The 23,786-nt window shown below is 46.5% G+C and overlaps 1 protein-coding gene across 1 annotated transcript in view; it reads left to right on the top strand.

The window, feature by feature from the left end:
• The window catches only part of LOC139260355 (cGMP-dependent protein kinase 1), a 1,295,119-nt gene that overhangs the window by 1,254,790 nt on the left and 16,543 nt on the right, over positions 1-23,786 (top strand). The window contains exons 13-16 of the mRNA XM_070876878.1: positions 5,155-5,296; positions 8,974-9,137; positions 11,427-11,549; positions 11,775-11,837. Coding sequence (XP_070732979.1) covers positions 5,155-5,296; positions 8,974-9,137; positions 11,427-11,549; positions 11,775-11,837 — 492 coding nt within the window. The remainder of the gene's footprint in view (positions 1-5,154; positions 5,297-8,973; positions 9,138-11,426; positions 11,550-11,774; positions 11,838-23,786) is intronic.

Genomic DNA, 23,786 nt, shown 5'->3' with positions numbered 1-23,786 from the left:
GGTCCAAACCATTGACCAGAAACTTAACTGGACCACTTGCCTGGATGAGTGCAGCTCCAACAACACTCAAGAAGCTCAACCACCATCCAGGACAAAGCAGTCCACTTGATTGGCACCCCGTCCGCCACCTTAAGCATGCAAAACATGGAACAAAAGAGCTGAATTCCAGAGGTGAGATGCGAATGAATGCCCTTGACCTCAAGGCACCATTTGACCGAGTGTGGCATCAAGGAGCCCTAGTAAAACTGAAGTCAATGGGAATCTGGGAAAACTCTCCGCTGGCTGGAGTGATACCTAGCACAAAGAAAGATGGTTGTGGTGGTTGGAGGGCAATCATCACAGCCCCAGGACATCGCTGCAGGAGTTCCTCAGGGCAGTGTCCCAGGCACAACCATCTTCAGCTGCTTCATCAATGAGCTTCCCTCCATTAAAAGGTCAGAAGTGGGGATGTTCACTGATGACTGCACAGTGTTCAGTTCCGTTCGTAACTCCTCAGATAATGGAGCAGTCCATGCCTGCATGCAGCAAGACCTGAACAACATTCAGGCTTGGGCTGATAAGTGACGAGTAACATTTGCACCGCACAAATATCTCCAACAAGCGAGAGTCTAACCACCGCCCTTTGACATTCAACAGCATTACCATCGCTGAATCTCCCACCAACATCCTGGGGGTCACCATTGACTAGAAACTTAACTGGATCAGCCACACAAAAACTGTGGCAACAAGAGCGGGTCAGAAGCTGGGTATTCTGTGGCGAGTGTCTCACCTAACTCCCCAAAGCCTTTCCACCATCTACAAGGCACAAGTTAGGAGTGTGATGGAATACTCTCCACTTGCCTGGATGAATGCAGCTCCGACTGTTATGTCTGTGGCGTACTTATGAATGACTTCACGAGACAATGTGTTGTTCTCAAACTGTAGTGACCTTGGTCCTTTAATCCAAACTCCAGAGTGAGGCACAAGCATGGTGGGCAGTCTTTTATACTGGGCCCTGTCACCAGGGCAGGAAATCCTCAGTCTCCAACAGTTGCACCCTCCAGTGGTGCCAGCATGTATGTACACAGTGTAAACCTTAATGATAGCACATGAGGTAAACAAGTCTCCATCTTATGCAATCACACAGTGACTGCATAGAGAGTACATCCATAGTCTGTATATACAACACCAACAACACCCAAGAGGCTCGCCACCATCCAATACAAAGCAGCCGGCTTGATTGGCACCCCACCCACCACCTTAAACATTCACTCCCTCTACCACCAGCGCACCGTGACAGCAGTGTGTGTCATCTACAAGATGCACTGCAGCAACCACCAAGGCTTCTTCAACAACACCTCCCAAACCCATGACCTCTACCACCTAGATGGACAAGGGCAGCAGACGCATGGGAGCACCACCACCTCCACGTTCCCCTCCAAGTTACACACCATCCTGACTTGGAAATATATCGGCTGTTCCTTCATCATCGCTGGGTCGGAATCCTGGAACTCACTCCCAAACAGTTGGAGCACCATCACCACACGGAATGATGTGGTTCAAGAAGGCAACTCAATACCACCACCTTCTCGAGGGCAATTCGGGATGGGCAATAAATGCTGGCCTTGCCAGTGATGCCCACATCCCAGGAACAAATAAAATAAAATAGTCGTTCCGCGAAGTGGTCTGCTCCCATTTGGGGGGGCGGGCGGGGGACGGTGTTGGGGGGGTGGGGGTGGTGTGGGGCACTCGGTTGAAGAACCCAGTGTGGCAGCAGCCCAGGCTGGTTTTGTGAAGCTCCTCCTGGCCCTGCATAAGTACAATAAATCTTACCTCAGGGCTCTTCAACAGCTGGACTTCCCGTTGATACTGGTGCATGACGCACTCCACCCAGTGCTGGCCTAAACTGGAAAACGGGCTCCGGCTTTATTAATTCTTCACTCTCTCATACAGCTACTGCCAGGCATTCACTTTCATACTCTGGACACACACACAGTCTGTCTCCCTCCCTCACTCCCTCTCACTCCCCCTCGCTCCTCTCACTCTCCCTCACTCCCTCTTACTTTCCTTCCCTCACTCCTTCTCACTCCCCTCACTCCCCCTCACCCTTCCTCACTCCCTCACTCATTTATGCACTCATTCTTATACTTCTGAACACACACAGTCTGCCTCCCTCCCTCAAATCCCTTTCACTCCTCTCCCCCTCACTCTCCCTCACTTTCCCTCCCTCACTCCCTCTCACTCCTCTCACTCCCCCTCACTTTCCCTCCCTCACTCCATCATTTTCCTTCCCTCATCCCCTCACTCCCCACATTCCCCCTCACTCACCCTCACTCTTCCTTTCTCACTCCCTCACTCATTTATACACTCATTCTCATACTTCTGAACACACAGTCTGCCTCCCTCCCTCAAATCCCTTTCACTCCTCTCCCCCTCACTCCCCCTCACTTTCCCTCCCTCACTCCCTCTCACTCCTCTCACTCCCCACATTCCCCCTCACTCACCCTCACTCTTCCTTTCTTACTCCCTCACTCATTTATACACTCATTCTCACACTTCTGAACACACACAGTCTGTCTCCCTCACTCACTCCTCTCACTCTCCCTTGCTTCCTTTACTCATTCACACACTCACACCTTTGAACACACACACACACACACACACTCTATCTCCCTCCTAGTCTCCGGTGTTAGATTCTTGCATATTGTTGGTTCTGGTTGAATGCTGTCAGAAATACAGTTCCTTCATTTTTATGTTAATAACTTCAGTAGAAAATCAAGTGATAAGAAATTGCTAAGTTAGGGACGTCACAGTGCATGCTGTATTAATAATAAAATACAAGAAGTGCTTCTAATTATTTTAGATTAACCTGTCCATCAAATTTGTTTACCTTACATTTGTATTTCATGGGAATTTACAATCACTGATTGTTCAATGCAAGTGTATTACCCACCCTATCCTGTGGCGCCACCTGCTGTTATAAAATAACAAGACAAAATGCAGTTGACTTGGAATAATGGTAAGATTGCAAGTTAACTCACAACCATTACATTAGTAACCAGTATAATAGAAAACATGTTACTATCAATTCATTATTCAGCTATTAAATGCTCATACCACTGCTAAAGCCTGGTACAAAATGCAAAAATGAAATGGAGACTTAGTTAAATCCTTCTCACTGAATGCATTTTTGATTTAGCTTTTCAACACCGTACTTCTGCTTGTAAATTGAGTCATAAAAAGTCTGAAAGTTTTAAAAATGTACAGTAGAAGTGCTCTCTGTGACGGCTGAGCTATATGGGCCCAATGGTGTCTCACATCTTTCTGGTGCCCATTAACTGTCAGATAATATAAGTGAAATGTTTGAAAGAAATAATTTAATGCTGGCAAGGGGAATCTATTCCGTTGCAGTACAGAGCAGAAATTCAGGTGTGCACAGACCTCGCTACGTAATCAGACTCAAATTATTCATTAGATCCTCTCAACTGTTAATGCCTTAAACCACTTCAGTTGTTAAACACAAATCTCATTATGACCATAAAGTTGTCCCCTGGACATGAGCAGAAATGGGACATGGATAAACAGCTGAAACAGTTGCATAGCACCAATAGGGAGCGACAATTGTCAGCTTAGTTGAGGCTGGAACTGAGCATTGATTTAACCCATCCAGTGCATGTTTTGAGATGTGTTGTGTTGCATTAAATTGCAACTTTCATGTAGTTTAAAGAGTGAAAATTCTAAAGCGGTTTTAGCAGCCCTAGCAGTGATTGATTCTATAATGCTTGGATTGTTTCTCTGTCTGATAGGTGTTTAAATTGCACACTGTAAATGTCTCACATGGAGTGAATTATTGGCCACAGCTTTGATCGAGTCCCTCAGTACTTTGAGCAACATCTGTGCAGGAGAGAAAGGCAGCGCTAAGTGAAGTTGCACTGCTTTTGACGAATGAACTCTTCAGCACATTTTATCAAACTGCAGCCCCGACTTTTATTAAAAAATGTGCTCATGTGCTAATCTTTTTCGAAACACCTCTTTCGAAAAGTTTGCAACATGTCAAATTAGCTAGTGAAAAAAAGACATAATCCCAAGGATAAAAATGTTAAAGTGGTTATTTTACTAAACTAGCAATCCAAGGCCTGGAATAATAATCTAGCCATCAACACCTGGATGGTAACTCAACGAAGTGAGTCTCCCACCCATGGTAGAACCTGCCTGATGGAACGATCCTATAACGGTTGGATGGCTTGCTCTTCCAGGTTATACCCAGGCAGTGAAGTTGAAAATTGCTCCCAATATTTCTAACTAAGAAAAGGGAAGCCAATAGCATGTGCTGCCCAAAGATCCATTAAACCATTCGTAACAAACTGCTGTCCTTAAAGGGACAGGCGCCCAGTGATGTTGCAGCGTCCTTTTGTCTTGAATAATATTTTATTGACCTTTTTCCGTAGATACAGAGAAGACAATATTAAAAGGTATGTTGCACCCTTTGTATTTAAAATAACTAAACTACATCATTCAACTTGGGACTTGCAAACAAGCCACTCAGCCCATCCAGCTTGCATCATCCATCAAAGAGCCCCACTTGGTCCATTTTCATTGTGCTAGGTGTTAGTCCATTGCATGAGCTAACAACTCTGTGTATGACATTTTCGCCTCAAGTTACATCCAGGCTGTGGTTTCTTCAGTTTATCGTCATGTCCTCTGGTTCAGGATCCACAAACCCCCAAAATTCACCTCCACCTTGACCGCCATCGTCTTCAAAGCCTGGGAATTACTGTGTACGATGTTTTTGTGCAAACACCGCAGGCTCCTCTCGCCGTTATTTTCACAGAGGAGCTAGCTCCATTTAAACAACACGCTTCAGATTGTGGAGGGATGAATTTGATACTGTCGCATACAATGACATTATGTGCAGTGGCGTCCAGGATTAAAACCTTTCAGCCAGCTCCCCCATGATACCGAGCAGTTTACCTCATAATCTGCATTCTAATAATATTTGCATATAGAGGGTGCACGCATTGCATCAAGGTGGAGTCCAATATATAGCACCATTGTTGGCATCAGCCGCATCTCATGCCAACCTGAGCCATACAACTAATGAAGCAGTCCAGCGTCCTGTGCTGTATGGGCACAAATCAACTGGTGTAATGCCGCCTGTTGGTGTTTTTCTTGCAGAGGTTCATTCGACGATGCCACCACTCGTTTTTATACGGCCTGTGTGGTGGAAGCCTTTGCCTATTTGCATTCCAAAGGAATTATTTACAGGGACCTCAAGCCTGAGAACTTAATCCTTGATCACCGGGGTTATGCTAAACTGGTGAGTATTGGAAGGCTGTGGTTTTATAAAAAAAAGATCTACTCTCTTATTAACCCTTACAATGCCACAGGGGGCATAGGAAATTCTAAGCCCCCTTGGCTGGCTATTTAAGCTTTCAGATCATACACTGCGGCACTGAATCAAACATGACTCAGATTCACAAGTGCCTTTAGACTATTATATTAAGGACAACTAAATAAGCACTTCGAAAATAAACTGTTCAATTCTGCTCGCACTCTCTGTCCATCATTTTCTCTTTTGACTATTTTAGTTTGCTTTCATTGTTTCTCTGCATGGTCCATCCCACTGATCTATTTTTTAACCTTAAAGTTTTCATCTCTATACTTATACAATGCTGGAATGCGGATGCTGGAAATCTGAAATAAAAATACAGAATACTGGAAATCTCAGCGGGTCAGGCAGCATCTGTGGACAGGAAGCAGAGTTAACGTTTCAGGTCGACGATCCTTCGTCAGAACTGGAGAGTGTTCGAAAAGAACACATTCTTAACCAGCACTGAAAGGGAGAGGGGAAGAAAGAACAAAAGGGAAGGTCTGTGATAGGGTGGAAAACAGGAGAGATTAGAGAGCCAAAAGGGGTGATGGGGCGAATTGGAATGATAATGGCCGGAGTTAGAAAAAGGTTCGTTTAGATAGGGTGTGAATGGCAGAATAATAACCAGCTGCCATTGGAGACAAAGAGAAAAGATATATAAGCTTGAGAGGGGGTGGAAAGGATGCCAATGATGGGCAGAGGTTATGCTCCAAAATTGTGAAAAATGTACCTCTTTTTCCAATACATTGATGACTGTATCAATGCCGTTTCCTGCTCTCGCTCAGAACTGGAACATTTCATTCACTTTTCATCCAATTTCCACCCTTCCCTCACCTTCATATGACCATCTCTGACTCTTCACTTCCCTTCCTCGACTTCTCTGTCTCCATTTCTGGGAATAGGCTCTCGAGCAGTATCCACTATACCCCCCACTGACTCCCACAGCTCCCTGGACTACACTTCCTCCCACCCCACTTCCTGTAAGGACTCCATTCCATTCTCCCAGTTTCTCCGCCTCTGTCGAATCTGCTCTGACGACGCCACCATCCACACTAGTGTCTCTGACATGTCTTCCTTTTTCCTCAACAGAGGATTCCCCTCCGCCATAGTTAACATGGCCCTCGGCCGTGTCCGTTCTATTTCCCGCACCTCTGCTCTCATCCCTTCCCCTCCCTCTCAGAACCATGACAGGGTTCCCCTTGTCCTCACCTTTCACCCCACCAGCCTCCACATTCAACGGATCATCCTCCGCCATTTCCGCCACCTCCAGCGTGATCCCACCACCAATCACATCTTCCCCTCCCCTCCCCTCTCAGCGTTCCAAAGAGACCGCACCCTCCGCGACCTTCTGGTCCATTCCGCAGTCATCCCCAGCACCCCCGCCACTTCCCACGGTACCTTCCCGTGCAAGCGCAGGAGATGCAACACCTGCCCTTTTACCTCCTCCCTTCCCACTATCATGGGCCCCAAGTACTCCTTCCAGGTGAAAAAGCGATTTACTTGTACTTCTTTCAATGTAGTACACTGTATTCGCTGCTCACGTTGTGGTCTCCTCTACATTGGAGAGACCAAGCATAGATTGGGTGACCGCTTTGTGGAACACCTCCGTTCAGTCTGTAAGCGTGACCCCGAGCTTCCGGTCGCCTGTCAATTTAATTCTCCACTCCACTCCCACTCTGACCTCTCCGTCCTCGGTCTCCTACACTGTTGCAATGAAGCTTAACGCAAGCTCCAAGAACAGTCCATCTTTCGTTTAGGCACTTTACAGCCTTCTAGACTCAACATCGAGTTCAACAATTTCAGAGCATAACCTCTGCCCGTCTTTGGCTCCCTTCCCCCCCGCCCCCCGGGCTCATGTTTTTTTCTCTTTTATCTCTAATTGCAGCTGGTCATTATCCCGCCATTGATACCATGTCAAGACTAACCTTTTTCTAACTCCGGCCATTACCATTTCAATTCGGCCCATCATCCCTTCTATCTCTCTAATCTCTCCTGTTTTCCACCCTATCACAGACCTTCCCTTTTGTACTTTCTTCCCCTTCCCCTTTCAGTGCTTAAGAATGTGCTCTTTTCGAACACTCTCCAGTTCTGACAAAGGGTCATCGACCCGAAACGTTAACTCTGTTTTTCTCTCCACAGATGCTGCCTGACCCGCTGAGATTTCCAGCATTTTCCGTTTTTATTTCATCTCCACTTTCCATAGCCCAACTCGAATGTGAGAGCCATATCCCAAAAGTTTGGATTTTATTGATGGACACTAGCTTCAAAGGCCAGTTTTCCTGGGAAATCAAAGCTTGATATTCTACACATTGACAAGGTCACGTCATGTTCTGGTCACTCCACCCCCGTAAATGTTTTCTCCGCTAGTTTAGATTCCCAACCCCATTTCCCCGAGCAAGAGGAAAGTCAGGCCTCATGGCCTTAATCAAGCTGTTTTCAGGCCTGTTTTCTGGCTTCTGCTCATGGTGCCCCTCAGCTGACCTTTGGTGTCGAGGTTGTGCACAAAACCCAGTGTAACTTCCCATCTTGGCAGGAAGGAAATCAGCTGCCATCACAATCAGGAACTAGTCTTGTGGGAAACTGCAGCCATGAAGTCCCAGCCATTCACATCTCACTCTGCATAACCCAGTAAATGAAGAGCGAGCTTGGGGGGGGGGGCAAAATTTCCCCTTCCCTTAAGGCCTGTTACCACCGGAAATCAGCGGCCATGCTGCGGAGTGCAATGTCCGCCGACTTTTCATATAATGGCCGCCATTATTAAAATTCCGTTCCTGCGGTATCCCAGCGGTGCCCCGCTCCCCCCCCCATCCCCCCCCCCACTCCACTGCTGCCGATCCATCCTAAGTGCGTCATCAGAGCGCGCACCGCTGATGTTCCCCCCCCCCCCCGACCGCGAAATTCCGCTGAGATAATCTTCCTCTCGCCGGGCAGTGCCAAAAGCTGCTTTTTTTCAGATGGTGCAGTGAGGCTATAATGTGTGTGTGTGCGGCTCCTCTTAAAGGGGAGGACACACTGCCACTGCCGCCATGTTTTTTTTCGGCCGACTGCCAGGTCAGGCCGACAATTATGCCCCCTCCCCCCCATTTCAGCCGGACCGCCACCTGGTAGCCTGGCATCCCCTCTTGGGTGCCAGGCTGCTAGCCCGGCTGAAACCCTCCCGGGTGGCTCAGTGGACCGCACTTTAAAAAAATCGCGAAAGCCCTCCCCTTTAAGTGAAGGGGAGCGCCACGGTGACACGCTGCCGTGATGACGTCATCAGCGCAGTGCTGATGACTGACAGCGGTGGATACTACTGCTCGCCCCAACTTCCGCCCCTCCAGTGTGCTTACCGCCGCATATCCAACCCATTCTGAGTGACTTCCGGACGGCCGGAAAAAAAAATCCAAAGAGCGGAATTTCACTCAAGAGGCCACCTCATCCACCACGGCGGCAAAAACCCTCGAACTGGGGTGCGTGCGTCCCGTTTCCAGCGGCAGGCAATTTCGGTCCTTTGATCTCTACATAGTGTCTAAGCCCAACTTCAAGCAATGTCTGCATCGGCCACTCAGAGTGTTATGTTGCAAATTGCAGCCCAGAAGGACTCAGTAATGTTGTAAGTTAAACTTACTTGTCTGTGTGATTAGGTGGACTTTGGATTTGCCAAGAAAATAGGGTTTGGAAAGAAAACATGGACATTCTGTGGGACTCCAGAATATGTAGCGCCAGAAATCATCTTGAACAAAGGCCATGACATATCAGCAGATTACTGGTCACTGGGAATCCTTATGTATGAACTCCTAACTGGCAGGTGAGAAAATCCAGAACAGAATCGCAGCACCCTACATTGTATGTAGCTAATTCAGTCTCCTCAGCCATCATTAATGTTACGTCTGTAATGTACTTGTGAATGACTCCACGAGGCAATGTGCTGTACTCAAACTGTGGTGACCTTAGTCCTTTATTCGTAACTCCAGAGTGAGGACACCAAGAGGTGAGCACCCTTTTATACTGGGTTACTTGTAGTGTGCAGATAACTCTTAGGTCTCCAGCAGCAGCACCCTCTGGTGTACAGGTAAGGGTACATTCAGTGTTACAGAACATCATAACAATACAAGCATGCATACATAATAATTAACATATTACAAGACTTGTGTGCACAGCACACACTTCCTGTTACACTTCAACAGTGATATTTCTGATGTCCCTCTGCACTGTATCCTCTGGTTTAATTTGACCATTTTATCCATCGAGATGCACACTGTCTATTTCCCAAACTGAGACGAGGCAGCAAACAGTGCTATGCACAAACATCTCCAAACACGCAATTTGTCTCTTTCTAAACCACGAGAAGACAGGTCGCCCTCCCCCGTACGATCTGTCTGACTGGTGCCACACATCACCTCAGGACAGCCCAAGTTCAAATGTTAGCAGAAACCGGATTCAGATGCTGGTTTCCCAATGTTCATAAACTGGCTTGATGGTGCTATAACTATGTTATAAATGCAGTCTCAATTATCGTATAATTATTGACCAGAAAACCACCAGCCTGGCACAGTTGGTAGCACCCTCGCCACTGAGTCAGAAAGTTGTGGGTACGAGTCTCACTTTGGAGCTTCAGCACAATATCCAGGCTGACATTTCGGTTTGGTACTGAGGGAGTTCTTCCTCAGCAGAGGTGCCACCTTTCAGATGTAACACTGAACCAAGACCCCCATCTGTCCGATCGGGTGGATGTAAAAGATCCCATGGCAGTACTCAAAGAAGAGCACAGAAGTTCTCCCCAGTGTCCTGGCCAATGCATATCCCCCAACCAACATTACTAATACAGATTATTACATGGTCATTTATCTCATTGCTGTTAATGGATCTTGCTGTTGCACAAATTGGTTGCCGTGTCTCCAACATTAAAGGTGTGACTAGACTTCAAAAGTACTTCATTGGCTGTAAAGCATTTTGGGATGTCCTGAAGTCATGAAAGGCGCTATGGAAATGCAAGTTCTTTCTTTAAAAGATCCCATGGCACTATGCAAAGAAGAGCAGGGGGATCTTCTATTGTCCTGACCAATATTCATCCCTCCAGCAACATGACTATAAAACAGATTAACTGGCTATTCACTTCATTTGTTGTTTATGGGACCCTGTGTGCAAACTGGCTGTGTTTGGCCACAAAACTAGAGCGAATAATCTTCAAAAATAATTAATTACCCGTAAACTAATTTGGGACACCCAGAGGATGTGAAGTATTTTATATAATTGCAAGTTATTCCTTATGAGAACAGGAAAAGATTTTTATTTTTTGATGGCAAGAAACTGACATCCTGCGGAGGAAAAACAAAAGTTAACCTGAAAAGAAGTATTGAAATTCATTTAACTGTGCAGCTAAATGGCCAGGCCATCCTGTATTTATTGTTTGGACAATAGTCATAGTTTTCATAGTCATAGGAGCCGAGTTTGGTGAGACCTAAGTTCTGCCCAATTACTGTCCAAAGGACCGCGAAGACCCTGACGGTCCTTTGGGCGGAAGTTTCATGAAAAAATGTGAGAAAGATCGCCCGGCGGCAAAAATGGGCCTTGCACGGCAATTCTGGGCGGCAGCGGGCAATAGCCAGTAGCTCCCATTCTGGGCGGCAAATGCAATCCTCAGCAAAGTAAGGCTGAGGATTGAGTCGGGCCTGGGGGGGGGGGGAACTGATAAAATAAAACATTTTCAAAACAACAAAAAAATGGCAGAAATCCTTCAGGGGACCCCATCCACCTAAATCCCTGCAAAAAGAAATAAAGAAAAGAAGTGGACTAACCTTTTTTTGCAGGTCTTCATACTTACCATTGAGGTAAGACCTGTCTCCATGCGACGGTCTTTTCCCGTGCTGGAGCGGAGGAATGTCCGGACCAAACTGGGGATGCAGCGGGCGGGAGGACTCTGGTGGGCGTTGCACGTCGATGCCCGCCAGCGGACGGTACCCAGCGGTCTTCTCTCTCCGCCGGCGGGAGGACTTCACCAAACTCGCTCGGCAGGGAGAGCGCCCAGAAGCCAATTTCGGGTCATATTGTGTGGAACTGTTTCTAATCCTGTGTTGCCTCTACCTTTTTTATAAAGCCCACCGTTCTCAGGTCCCGATCCTATGAAAACATACAACATCATACTTCGTGGGATTGACATGATTGAATTTCCAAAGAGGATTACCAAAAATGCTGCTAACCTCATCAAGAAACTATGCAGGTGCGTTTCTGCCAGAATCGGTGGTATCACATCCCAATCCAACCAGCAAAACAGTCAGAGAAATAAATCTATTTGACCAATTGCCTATTTGACATTAAGAAGGGAGGACCTCCCTCTTGTTACTTTAATTTGATTCAGGGTATAAGTCAAAATATGGCCAAAAAAAGGTCAAAGTATTAAAGAGGGATACATTCATTCAAAAAGGCTTCTCTGCTTTCTTATCAGGGACAATCCATCTGAAAGACTTGGGAACTTGAAAAATGGAGTTAAAGACATTCAAAAGCACAAGTGAGTCGTTCCTTTATGGATTTCTTTGTACAATATTGTGTTAAAGCAACTTACTTAACTAATGTAGCAATGACAAAGAGACTCTGTTTTGTTTTCAACACATCGAGCTATGTGTCAGAACTGGTGCACACAATAAGTGTACATTATTATGTAGTAATGTGTGTTCACATCGTGATGGAATCATTCACTTTTACCCTCTCTCTTCAAATTGCTATCCGGCATAAGCAGCTATTGAACACAGTACCAGATGGTATTAATGGTTTTCTTCTTTGTTAAGCAGCAATTAACAAAGTTAAATTAAAATGATTCAGTCTTTACTTATTGTGCACATCAGGTTATTGATGCTAGTTAAAAGCTGGCAGCCAGACCGTGGGGGGAATTGGCAGCAGTCCAACACCAAGCAAAGGATATTGGGGCCGATTTTCATCTCGGGTAAGCGGGGCAGTAGTAAAACAATTTGTTGACGGAGATCCGCCCGTTTCAATTTTTGGGCGGTCGTCGATTTAGGCATGCGGGTCTCCCAGCCACAGGACCTGCCTGTGCTGGCAGTGCCAGATAATGCAAGATTAGCTCAGTACTGCAACGTACTGGCATTCCCGGCGCATCTCTCATGACATGTTCAGAGTGCCACGGCAACGTTAAGAGGTACCAGCAGTGAATGAAGGACTTCCCACTGCGTGTCGTGTGCCAGGCACTTTCACAGGGTGCAACAGACATTGCAAGCCATAGGGAGGTGCCACAGCACTGGGGGCACTGATGACAGGGGCACCCAGGTGACCAAAGGGCAGAGGTATTTTTTTTTAATTTAAAGGCAGCCTCCCCTTCAGAACCTGTACCAAATGGGCACTGTGTTGGCTGGAACATCGCGCATGCACACCAGCACTTAACTTAAATAAACATTAGGGCCCTAATGCACAACTTGTACACAAGCTCCCGATCCCCTTTTGCACTCGCCACTCACAATTGGAGCACATTGTAGGTCTCGGGCATCGGCATTCCCCATTGTTTTAGCAGCCACTTTAAGAAAAATCTGATGTTTATCAATGTAATTAAATATTAAATGCATTTCCTGTCCATCATATTTTGTATCACACTTTCTGTCATTCTTAATTATAGGCAAATCTATAGCCCCTCAGAGCATTTCTTGCAGCTGATTGGCACATTTGACACATATGCAAATGTCAGAAAACACCAATCCCCAAGTCCTTCCAGGTCCTGGGTCTCCAACTTCTGCCGCTCTCACATCAAAAACTGGACAAATACATTTTACCATTTGACCCACTTTATGCAATTGAAGCAAATACAACATTTCTGTAAATATTTAATTGCCTGATATTCATCATCAGAAGACAAAACCTGTCTAATTACCCCTTGCGCTGTTTCTTCCTGAACTGTTTTCTTTCTTTGCCACAACACGAATGGTCACTGGACAAGCCATTTTAGCACACAAAATAAATACATTGGCCCAGAAAGCCACAATCTTACCGCTCGCCATTAAGGCCGATTTTGGAGAAACAAAAATGGTGGCCGCAGCACTTCTGCCGGCGGATCCCACGGCGGCTGGCATTTTCGGCTGGTCACTGTCTGCGCCCACTAGCAATATAGAGATTGCAGATCCTGATGTTAGTGAGTGTGCAATGCTCACCTGACACCTGATTTGCCATTTTCCCATTTTGGAGGGTGCCGCTGAAATTTGCGGTCTATGTTAATTGCGACCAGCTAACCAAGCGTTGACAAGCAGGAAGGAGCAGTATTTAAAGTGATCATTAGCAACAACTCGCAGCTGACATGTTTCTTCAGTTTGACTGGCTCTTTGCAACAGGCAGTGTTGGGGCTACAGGAAAATGCCTTCATTCTTATTTAAAGGCTTCTGCTCAAAAACACTATCTCACGCTCATAGATAGGGCTTTAAACTAAAACATGGGGGGCGGTCAGGTGAGGTGAAATTTAGCTATCTATATAGATAGGTCAATGCAACAGAGCAGTGTAGCGATTTGGGTAAAATTAAGCAGAGTGTGACAGGAAGGAGTTTAATGGTAGATTTGCAGCAGAGAATAAGGTCAAAGCAGGGAATAATGGTAAAAAAAATTAAAGGCCCTTTATCTGAAAGATAGACAAACTAATGGCACAAATAGAGATAAATGGGTTTGATCTAATAGCCATTACAGAGACATGGTTGCAAGGTGACCAAGGTTGGGAACTAAATTTTCCAGGATACTTGATTTTTCGAAAAGACAGGCAGAATGGTAAAGGAGGGGTGAATCCCTGATATTAAATGATGACATAAGGGCCCCTATTTTCCCTATCATTGTGTGCCGATTTCTTGGCTTCCAGCGGGTTTTTTTTTTTGCATAGATGAGCAGTTTTAATTTTCCCCAATGTTCCGGTGCCAGCGCCGATTATCAGCGCCACAGTTTTTGGCACCAGATATTTTGGCGCTGGTGAATGTTAAAGAGTGATTCCACGCCGTTCCTGGCCATTAAGGCCAGTTTCCCCATCACAGAGACATTAGAAACCGTTTGGAAAAACCCTACCTTCACTTTATGAGATCGGTGCAGGCCCACTTCTATCCCTGGCCGAAGGTCCTCCTCGCTTATCTGAGCAAATAACTGCAGGTAAAATAAACCAGGCAAAACAAAATTTACAGATGAGCCTTTTCCATGGATGAGCAAACTGCAGGCACATTTTAAAAATATCTTCTAGAATAGCCTTTTCCCTCCAAGTCCCATCACCAGGCAAATTTCAAAAAACTCCTTCCAGGTACATTAAAACATTCAGGGGATCCTCTTCCCCCGAAGAGCAAGCTGCAGGCACATCACGACATCAAGAAGAGCCTTTTCCTTCATTGAGAAAACTCCAGACACACTGCGACATTCCTCGTACCCGACCAGACCCGCTTCTATCCCTGGCCGAAGCAGTGTATTTTTTATTTTTGCAGCTCATGCGCAGTATGTTTATTTTTAAAGCGCATGCACAGTGAATTTTTGGCGCACACTATAAGCTCCGCCTCGCGAAATGGAGTTGGGTAGCACGGCACTAAAAATAGCTTTAAGTTCGGGGAAACTGCAGTTTTTGGGGGCGCTGACGGTGGGGAAAAAAATGTAGGTTAAGGTAAGTGGACGCCAGAAATTTTATTGGGGAAAATAGGGGCCAAGGACAGTGGAGAGAAAGGATCTTGGCTTGGAAGATCAGAAAGTAGAATCAGTATGGGTGGAGATAAGGAAGCACAAGGGGCAGAAAATACTGGTGGGAGTATTATATAGCCCCACTAATAGTAGCTATACCATTGGACAGAATATTAATCAAGAAATGGTAGGAGCTTGTAACAATAATTCATATAGACAGGACAAATCAAATTGGCAAAGGTAGTCTGGCAGATGAGTTCATGGAATGCATTCGGGAAAGTTTCCTGGAACAATACGACATGGAACCAACTAGGGACAGGCTATTTTAGATCTTGTATTGTAAAATGAGATAGGGTTAATTAGCAATCTCATAGTAAAGGATCCACTGGGGCATAGTATGATAGAATTTCACATTAGGTTTGAAGGTGATTGCCTAAGTCCAAAACTAGAGTCTTAAATTAAATAAAGCCAATTACATAGATATGATGGGTGAGTTGGCTAAGATATATTGGGAAAATAGATTAAAAGATTTGGCAGTAGATAAGCCATGGCTAGCATTTAAAGAAGTATTTCATAATTCTCAACAAAAATACATACCATTGAGAAATAAAAACTACACAGGAGAAATGGTCCATTAGTGTCTAACTAAAGAACTTAAGGATAGCATTAGATTGAAAGAAGAAGCTTATAATGTTACGAAAAATAATAGTAAGCCTGAGGATTGGGAGCGTTTCAGAAACCAGCAATGGGTGACCAAAATATTAATAAAAAGGGAGAAAATAGACTCTGAGAGAAAACTAGCAAGAAATATCGAAACAGATTGTACGAGCTTCTTTAAGTATGTAAAAAGGAAGAGAGTAGCAAAAGTAAACATTGGTCACTCAGAGGCTGAGGCAGGAGAAATTATTATGGGGAATAAGGAAATGGCAGAAACGTTAAACAAATATTTTGTATCTATCTTCACAGTAGAAGATGCAAAATACATACCTAAGATGGTGGGGAACCAAGGGTCAAATGAGGGTGAGGAACTTAATGTAATTCATATAAGTAGAGAAAAAGTACTGGAGAAACTAATGGGACTAAATGCTGACAAATCCCCTGGACCTGATGGCCTACATCCTAGGGTTCTAAAAGAAGTGGCTGCAGAGATAGTGGATGCATTGGTTTTGATTTTCCAAAATTCCCTAGATTCTAGAACAGTCTTAGCGGATTGGAAGGTAGAAAATGTAACACTGCTATTCAAGAAAGGAGGGAGAGAGAAAACGGAACTACAGGCCAGTTAGCCTGACATCAGTCTTCAGGAAAATTCTGGAATCCATTGTTAAGGAAGTGGTATCAGGGCACTTAGAAAATCATAACATGATTAGGCAGAGTCAACATGGTTTTATGAAAGGGAAATCGTGTTTGACAAAGTTATTAGAGTTTTTGAGGATGTATCTAGCCAGGTAGATAAAGGGGAACCAGTGGATGTAGCATATTTGGATTTCCAAAAGGCATTCAATAAGATGCCACATAAAAGGTTATTACACAAGATAAGGACTCATGGGATTGTTGATAATGTATTAGCATGGATAGAGGATTGGTTAACGGACAGAAAACAGAGAGTAGGGATAAAAGGGTCTTTTTCAGGTTGGCAGGCTGTAACTAGTGTGGTGCTGCAAGGATCAGTGCTGGGGCCTCAGCTATTTACAATCTATACTAATGGTGGGACAGTAAGATGTGAGGAGAACGCAAAGGGATATAGTTATACTAAGTGAGTGGGCAGTGAGATGGCAGATGGAGTGTAATGTAGGGAAATGTGAGGTTATTCACCTTGGTAGGAAGAATAGAAAAAATAATATTTTTTAAATGGTGAGAAACTTTTAAATGTTGGTGCTCAGAGAGATTTGGGTGTCCTTGTGCAGCAAATACAGAAAGCTAGCATGCAGGTACAGCAAGCAATAAGGAAGGAAAATGGCATGTTGTCCTTTATTGCAAGGGGGTTGGAGTACAAAAGGGGGGGCTGAAAATGCCCCCGCTGGAAAAGGGGCGCACGCACCTTGTTTCTGTAGTTTTCACCACCGCGGTGGATGAGGTGGCCTCTTGAGCGAACTTCTGCTCTTTGGCTTTTTTTTGGCGGACTGGTAACCGCTCATAATGCGACTATATTGCGACGGTGAGTGCACTTGAGGGGCGGTGCGAAGTTGCCGCCGCTGTCAGTGCCGATGACATTATCACAGTGCCACGTCACCATGGCTCGGCCCTTCAACTAACGAGGAGAGCTCGCGTGATTTTTAAAGTTTGGTCCACTGGGCCACCAGGGAGGGTTTCGGCTGGGACAGCAGCCTGGTACCCAAGGGGGGGGGTGCCAGGCTGTCTGTTGGTGGCCCGGCAGAACCCGGAGCATAATTGTCGGCCTGACATGGCAGTCGACTGTCAAAAAAAACATGGTGGCAGCGACAGTGCATCCTCCCCTTTAGTGGGAGCTGCACCGCCATTTTAGAAGCCCACTGCCTTAGTGCACTGTCCTGTAGTGTACGCAATAACTGTTACTGAGTACTGTTTAACTCCAAGAGGTATGACCTTGGCTCTGCTTTATTAAGGCCCAAAGTGACTAATATACAAAATGGCTGGCCCAATGGCCTCCAACAGTGACGCCATCTAGTGGCTAGTGATCCCAAAACTACATACATGACAATAACCCCCTCTGAGATATTAACACAGTCTTTTACAAATTGAGATGATCTGGTGTTTTACGCTCCTGGGTTGACCGTCTCAGCTCAACTCCAGCCTTGGGTGAGTGTTCAGAGTCTGTTGTGACTGGTGGTTGGGTGGCTGACCTGGTGGGAGTTACAATGGCCATGTCAGGGATTAAAAGTCCATTTTCATTGAACATGTCAGTGATTGAAAGTCCTGATTCACTGATGACCACTGAGTCCTCTGATGACTGGGGGTAGGTTGGTTGGTCGTCGATTGTCTCTTCCTCCAACTGTTCCGGTTCGTCAGTGTGACGCAGCTTTGTCTGTTCCATATGTTTCCTGCATATTTGCCCATTTTTGAGCTTGACAATAAATACTCCGTTGCCCTCCTTGGCCATGACAGTACCAGCGATCCACTTGGGACCCTGACCATAATTCTGAACATATACAGGATCATTTACAGAAATATCGCGTGACACAGCTGCGCGATCGTGATACCCTTGCTGACTTTGTCTTCTATATTCAACATGGTTATTCAAGTCAGGGTGTACAAGAGAGAGCTTGGTCTTAAGACCGCTTTTCATCATTAGTTCAGCAGGCGAAACCCCGGTAAGCGTGTGTGGTCTTGTCCTGTAACTAAGCAGTATGCACGACAGGCGGGTCTGCAGTGACCCTTGGGTTACTCGCTTCATACTCTGCTTTATGATTTGGACAGCACGTTCTGCTTGCCATTGGATGCAGGTTTGAATGGTGCTGACCTTACATGTTTGATACCATTGGGTTTCATGAACTCTTGAAACTCCTGACTGGTGAAGCACGATCCGTTGTCACTAACAACGATGTCAGGCAGACCATGTGTCGCGAACATGACACTGAGATTGTCCATGGTAGCTGTGGATGTGCTAGATGACATGATCTATCCACTTCGAATATGCATCCACCACAAGTAAAAACATCTTCCCCAGGAAGGGACCTGCAAAGTCGATGTGGATCCTGGACCATGGTTTGGACGGCCACGACCACAGACTCAGCGATGTTTCCGCTGGTGCTTTGCTGAGCTGCATGCAAGTGTTGCACTGATGCACACGTGATTCCAGCTCAGATTCAATTCCCAGCCACCATACATGAGACCTGGTGATGGCTTTCATCATTACAATGCCAGGATGTGTGCTATGTAGCTCACGTACAAATTTCTCTCTCCCTTTCTTGGGCATAACAACACGCTTGCCCCACAGCATACAATCTGACTGAATAGAAAGTTCGTCTTTGCGACAAATGTAAGGTTTGGTCTCCTCACACATTTGCTTGGGTATGGCAGACCAATCACCTTTGAGGATGCAACTCTTCACCACCGATAAAATCGGGTCCTGGCTGGTACAGGTCTTAACTTGTTGAGCCATGACAGGAGTTCCTTCACTCTCAAAAGCATCCATAACTAACAATAAGTCCACTGATTGTGGCGTTTCCACCTCCGGTGTGGGCAACGGCAGACGGTTCAAAGCATCGGCACAATTCTCGGTGCCAGATCTATGGCGAATGACATCATAAGTGGATAATGTCAGCGCCCACCTCTGGATGCGGGATGAAGCATTGGTATTGATACCTTTGTTTTCAGAGAACAGTGAAAGAGCGGCATGTGATCTGTCTCCAGTCCAAACCGAAGACCAAACAGGTACTGATGCATCTTTTTAACCCCATACACACAGGCTAGTGCTTCTTTCTCTACCATGCTGTAGGCTCTTTCCGCTTTAGACAAAACTTTGAAGCATACGCGACTGGTTGAAGTTTACCCGAGTCATTAGTTTGTTGGAGTATGCAACCAATTCCATATGACGAAGCATCACAGGCCAATACTAAACGTTTACATGGGTCATAATGTACCAGCAGCTTCTTAGAGCAAAGCAGATTAGTGGCTTTCTCAAAAGCTCTGTCTTGAGATGCACCCCTCATCCAGTTGTTGCCTTTTCTTAGCAGCATGTGCAGTGGTTCTAATTAGGTGCTCAATTTAGGTAGGAAGTTACTGAAGTAGTTGAGTAGACCCAGGAACGAACGCAGCTCCATCACATTCTGCAACTTGGGTGCATTCTTGATGACCTTGGTTTTTGTGTCCGTGGGCCTGATGCCGTCAACAGAAATTTTCCTTCCCAGGAATTCGATCTCTGATGCCATGAAGACGCACTTCAAGCGTTTCAGTCTGAGTCCCACTTTGTCCAGACGATGTAGAACCTCTTCCAGGTTTTCAGATGTTCCTCAGAGTCACGACCTGTGATCAGGATGTCATCTTGGAACACGACGGTTCTGGGAACGGACTTCAATAGACTCTCCATGTTCCTCTGAAATATTGCTGCAGCCGAGCGAATTCCAAAAGGGCACCTGTGATAAATAAACAGTCCTTTATGCGTGTTAATGCATGTAAGTCTCTTCGGCGTCTCGACCAGCTCCTGTGTCATGTAGGCCAACGTCAAGTCCAGTTTGGTAAACGACTTCCCCCCGGCTAACGTTGCAAACGAGTCATCAGCCTTCGGTAACGGATACTGATCCTGTTTCAAAACCCTGTTGATTGTAGCCTTGTAGTCTCCACAGATTCTGACTGTGCCATTACTTTTCAGCACAGGAACAATGGGACTGGCCCATTCATTAAATTCAACCGGTGATATGATCCCTTCACGCTGGAGTCTGTCCAGTTCGATTTCGACCTTCTCCCTCATCATATACGGAACTGTCCGAGCTTTATGATGGATGGGTCTTGCATCAGAGTCCATGTGGATCTGCACCTTGGCTCCCGTGAAATTGCCGATGCCTGGTTCAAACAGCGAGGGGAACTTGCTCAGTACTTGGGCACATGTATCTTCCGACGACGACAATGCTTTGATGTTATTCCAGTCGCATCTGATTTTTTCAAGCCAGTTCCTGCCGCACAGCGTTGGGCCATTGCCTGGGACAATCCATAGCGGTAACGCATGAACCGCACCGTCATACGGCACTTTAATTGTGGCACTGCCAATCACCGTTATGAGTTCTTTGGTGTACGTGCGCAACTTGGCATTGACTGGACTCAGCCTGGGCCTCACAGCCTTAGTATCCCACAGCTTGTCGAATGCCCTCTGACTCATTATCAATTGACTCGCCCCTGTGTCCATTTCCATCGATACTGGCACCCCATTAAATTTCACATTGATCATTATCGGTTTGCTCTTCGTTAGGAACGAGTACAGTCCATACACTTCCTCCTCTGGTATCTCGGATTACGTATCCGGATCTGCACTAGTCTGACCATCATCCTCCACGTGGTGTGTTGCAGCACGCTTGCTCATCTGCGGGCACTTGCGCTGGAGATGCCCCACTCTCAGACAGCATTTGCAACTATATTGCTTAAATCGGCACTGCTGGTGCCGGTGATTTCCCCCACAACGCCAACACGGAGAAATCGGATGCATTCCCGCTGGCGGACTTTGGGCAGCCACAGGTTTCGTGTACGCAGTTGGGTAGGCCCTGCCATGTGCCGCTCTGCCTAACGCCGAATTAATCATTTTTACAGTAATTGCCGAGTTTCGATTTTTCACTGATATCTGCTTTAGACTTCTATCCGTCGTCATGCATGACTGAGCGATCGCGATGGCCCTGTTCAAGTCCAACATCTCCACCGCCAGTAGTTTACGGCAGGATCACCTCGTGGTTGATGCCGATTACAAAGAAGTCCCTCAGCATGTCTGCCAACACAGCCCCGAACTTAGACGGTCCCGCTCGACGTCTCAGGTCGGCAATGAATTCTGCCGCATTCTGGCCCTCTGAGCAAACGTGCGTGCAAAATCTGTATCTCGAGATGATGCCTTCGTCTGGCTTAAGGTGGTCCTGTACCAGTGTACACAATTCTTCATACGTCTTCTCTGTTGGACTCACAGGCAGGAGTAGATTCTTTATCAGACCATAAATTTTTGGACCACAAACCGTGAGGAACACCGCCCGGTGCCGATCTGCGTCGCCGACCTCCTCCATTTGTTGGTCACGAAGAACTGGCTCAAACAGCTCACAAAGTCTGCCCAATCTTCTCCTTCCACAAATCGCTCCAACAATCCAATTGTGCTCATTTTTGCATGCAAAGCTTCTTGTTGCCTCTCGCCAATATTGTGTATGCAATAACTGTTAGACTGAGTACTGCTTAACTCCAAGAGACATGACCTTGGCTCTGCTTTATTAGGGCCTAAAGTGACTAATATACAAAATGGCTGGCCTTTTATACACAAGTGCGTGCAGCCCAATGGCCTCCAACAGTGACGCCATCTAGTGGCTAGTGATCCGAAAAGTACATCCATGACAGTCTCAAAAAAGCAGGTTTGGGCACCGCCCGGCGGGAGGAAGACTTTCTCGGCGGAATTTCGCCATCGTTGGGGAGGCGCACTTCAGATGGTTCTTCATCAGTGGAGCAATAGATGGGGGGAGTGGGTCACCGCTGGGATACCGCAGGAGCAGAATTTTGATAACGGCGACCATTTACACGAAGAATTGGTGGCCATTGCACTCCGCAGCATGACCTCCGATTTCCGGTGTTAACAGGCCTTGAGGGTAGGGTCAATTTCGGCCCCAGGAAGCCTTGCTACAATTGTGCAGGGCCTTGGTGAGACCACACCTGGAGTACTGTGCCCAAAATTTGGTCTCCTTCTCTCAGGAAGGGTATACTTGCCTTGGAGGCTGTGCAAAGGAGGTTCACTCGATCGATTCCTGGGATGAGAGGGTTGTCTTATGATGAGAGATTGTGTAGAATGGGCCTACACTCTCTGGGCTTTAGAAGAATGAAAGGTGATCTCATTGAAAGATAGAAGATTCCGAAGGGGATTGACAGGGTAGATGCTGAGAGGTTGTTTCCTCCGTGTGGAGTGTCTAGAACGAGGGGCACAGCCTCAAGTTATGAAGAGGACCTCAGATTATTTTGCAGCATCCGCAAAACTATTTGTATGCAGTTGATGGTGGTCTGCACCATGGAGAAGCCCATTATCCTGGCTAAGCCACATGGTCAGAGACCACACACAGCGCATCCTGATGGCGAATGCCCAAAATCCTGACAGGGGTGAGGAGGAACTTCTTCACTCAGAGCGCTGTGAATCTTTGGAATTCTCTTCCCCAGATGATGAATCTCTGAATATATTCAAGGTTGAGATAGATAGATTTGTGGAGTCTAGGGGAGTCAAGGGATATGGAGATCCAGCGGTAAAGTAGGAGATGAGTCGATGAGGCAGCCATGATCTTATTGAATGGAGAAGCAAGCTCGAGGGGGCCTTGACCAGCTCTGGACCTAGAAGGTCCACTGTAAACTGCACCACCTCGGCATGGGCGGAAGCAGTCTGGGCTAACTGACTGACAGGCAGCGGCAAGGACCATGGCGGAGTGGAAGTGGTGGGAATAGGAATGCTGTCATCCTGAGAGAGGACTTCAGGGTCCTGCTCCACAGACCACAGACCAGCATTCCTAGCGATATGTTGGAGGCAAGCTTGCTAGATTGCTGTGACATTCTGCAGGCCCAGTTCGACACTGGTAAACCCAGCCACGATGGCAGCAGTCTGAGCTTGGGTGACAGCAAGCTGAGACTGCGGAAGAGCAGTCTGGTTTTGCGTGGCAGTAAGCTGAGATTGCTGAAGAGCGATCTGCACTTCCACTGCAACACTAAGATGTTAGGTCGCTTACACCTGTGCTGCAATGGCAGCCGCAACATCGCCCATCACATGTCTGGATTGACATTTTCGCTCCTGGAGCTGTCCATCATTCCCATCCTGTAAATCATGGGCTCCAATCTCTGCGCAGAAGCCCCAGTCAATGTTCGAGCTGGACTCCTCTATGCTCATGATATTCCCAAGAGGCTCTCTGGCAGGCTTGTCATTGCACCTAGCAATTCGATGTTGCATGCCCATCACTCTTCGTCTGAAGGCTGTCCCATCGAGATCCTCATCTGAGTCATGTGCAGCAGAACCCATGTGCAAACATGCCCTCCGGGGACCTGGTCCCCAAGCTACCCTTTCCCCCTGGCCTTGCTGCAGCCCACTAGTGCCCCGGTACCTCACCATGTGCAGATCCCACTTCTACGCTACCCTCGAAATTCCGCGCAGTGCCAGTTTCTAAGCTGGTGTCCACGATTGTCAGATGCAGTGATGGCG

This window comes from Pristiophorus japonicus, chromosome 3 (genome assembly GCF_044704955.1).
Source record: "Pristiophorus japonicus isolate sPriJap1 chromosome 3, sPriJap1.hap1, whole genome shotgun sequence".
In the NCBI taxonomy this organism is placed as follows: Eukaryota; Metazoa; Chordata; class Chondrichthyes; family Pristiophoridae; genus Pristiophorus; species Pristiophorus japonicus.
This window is presented reverse-complemented; position numbering and strand designations above follow the sequence as displayed.